At 37.6% G+C, this 1,727-nt stretch overlaps 1 protein-coding gene across 4 annotated transcripts in view; it reads left to right on the top strand.

Moving 5' to 3' along the window:
- The window catches only part of PCDH9 (protocadherin 9), a 1,003,512-nt gene that overhangs the window by 185,598 nt on the left and 816,187 nt on the right, over nucleotides 1–1,727 (top strand). Inside the window, exon 4 of one of the 4 annotated variants that reach the window (XM_023740558.1) lies at nucleotides 738–746. The exons of 2 other annotated variants lie outside the window; for them this stretch is intronic. In XM_023740558.1, coding sequence (XP_023596326.1) covers nucleotides 738–746 — 9 coding nt within the window. Of the gene's footprint in view, nucleotides 1–732; nucleotides 747–1,727 lie in introns of all 4 variants that reach the window. One more of the 4 variants, XM_023740560.1, reaches the window with a different exon arrangement.

A 1,727-nucleotide genomic window follows, 5' to 3' on the forward strand; every position in this document is an offset into this window, starting at 1 on the left:
TAAGTCTGGTCTTTTTTTGTGAGTTAGAATTTTGTTCTCCATTTATCTCCAGCTCTGTCCGGGACCCTCTATTGTGATCCCTGTCAGAGCAGTCAGTGGTGGTAGCTGGGCAACGTCTACGTATGCTGGACTCAGTCTGGCAGAGGCTGTGGTAGTTGTGGTCCACTAGTCCTTTGGACTAATCTTTTCCTTATGTCTTTGATTTTCTTCATTCTCCCTTGCTCCAGATGGGGTGAGTCCAGTGGAGTATCTTAGATGGTGGCTCACAAGCTCCTTAAACACTTTTTACTCAATAAATGTTGAAAACCCTTTCCCTTTAAAAAACACCTATGCAATGACTAGAGTACATGCATTTGCAATTGTTAGAAAGCCTCCATATATTTGCAATTTAAAGGAGCCCTGGTAGCACAATGGTTAAGTGCTTAGCTTCTAATTTAAAGGTTGGTGGTTAGATCCCACCTAGAGGCTCCTCAGGAGAAAGACCTGGTGACCTGCTCCTGTAAAGATTACAGCCTAGAAAACCCTATCAGCAGTTCTATTCTGTCACATGGAGTCACTATGAGCCAAAATCGACTAGATGGCACCTAACAGCAACAGCAACATCAGTTTCGTTCTAGGATATGGGCTTGCCTGGGTCCGTTGATGCCTTCATCTCTAGCTAAAAGCCCTTTTCAAATGTGTGTTAATCAATGACGATTGATACTACTATCTTTTATTGTTGGAGGGTCAGAGGTGAGCCAGTTACAGTGTATCTATTTAACATTGACCAGAGGTGTGTTGTTACTGGTATTTAAGATCACCCCATTTGCAAACCTTAGAAGTCTGTTCTCTCTCATTTATAGTAATAGTTCTATGGTGGAAGGAAAACTATGTGTAGTTATAAGTTCAATTCCATCCCCTGGTTTATCGGTGGCAGTGTCCTAGACAAGGGCAATGCAGTGAAAAATGAGGATCATCCCAAGTAGAGTGGAAACTTAAAATGAGATTAGGTTTAAATTCACAGGTGGGATTTGCACACTTGGCACAGAACATGGGGTCACTACAGTAAGATAAGGAGCATTCAATCATATCTTGCAGAAAACCTAAGATACTAGTTTTGTGGTTCTTGCTTAAATGCCTAGAAGTTTTCCTTGGATGATGTATATGAGTGTGTGCGTGTGTGAGTGTGTACAAATAGACAAGTGCAAACACTCAGATATGTGTGTATATTGAACAAATAAGCTTTGTTTACAGACTGAGAGATAAAAGTTGTAAGACATAAAAATTTCTTTTCCAATAACTTAGCAAAACATTCTTTTACAATGAATGTTTTGATAAAAAGAGGAAACATCAGGTCATGTAAAATATAAAGATTTAGAAATAATGTTCTTTTATGAACTTAAGAGCTATTTAAGCATGCTATTATTTACAATGAATATAGATTGTGATATTCAGTTTTTGTAATGTTATTTAGACATTCCCAGAGAATATTAAGAGTCAGAAAAAAACAGAGATGTGCAGGCAAGAAAGAAGAAAGAAAAGGAAGCACAGCAAAGTTTATTGCTGGGCTTCTTTTGTGCCATTTATTCTGATTGGCTATTTTGTGTGTGTGTGTGATTGTATTATTTACCATCAAAGTGAGTATAAAAACTAAGTATGATCCTCATTTTAAGAAGAAAGGAAAAAAAAATTTCAGAGATGTTAAATAATTTGACTATAGTCAAGTTGGTTGTCATTGATAGAACCTG

Source organism: Trichechus manatus, unplaced genomic scaffold (assembly GCF_000243295.1).
Source record: "Trichechus manatus latirostris isolate Lorelei unplaced genomic scaffold, TriManLat1.0 scaffold00158, whole genome shotgun sequence".
NCBI lineage: Eukaryota > Metazoa > Chordata > Mammalia > Sirenia > Trichechidae > Trichechus > Trichechus manatus.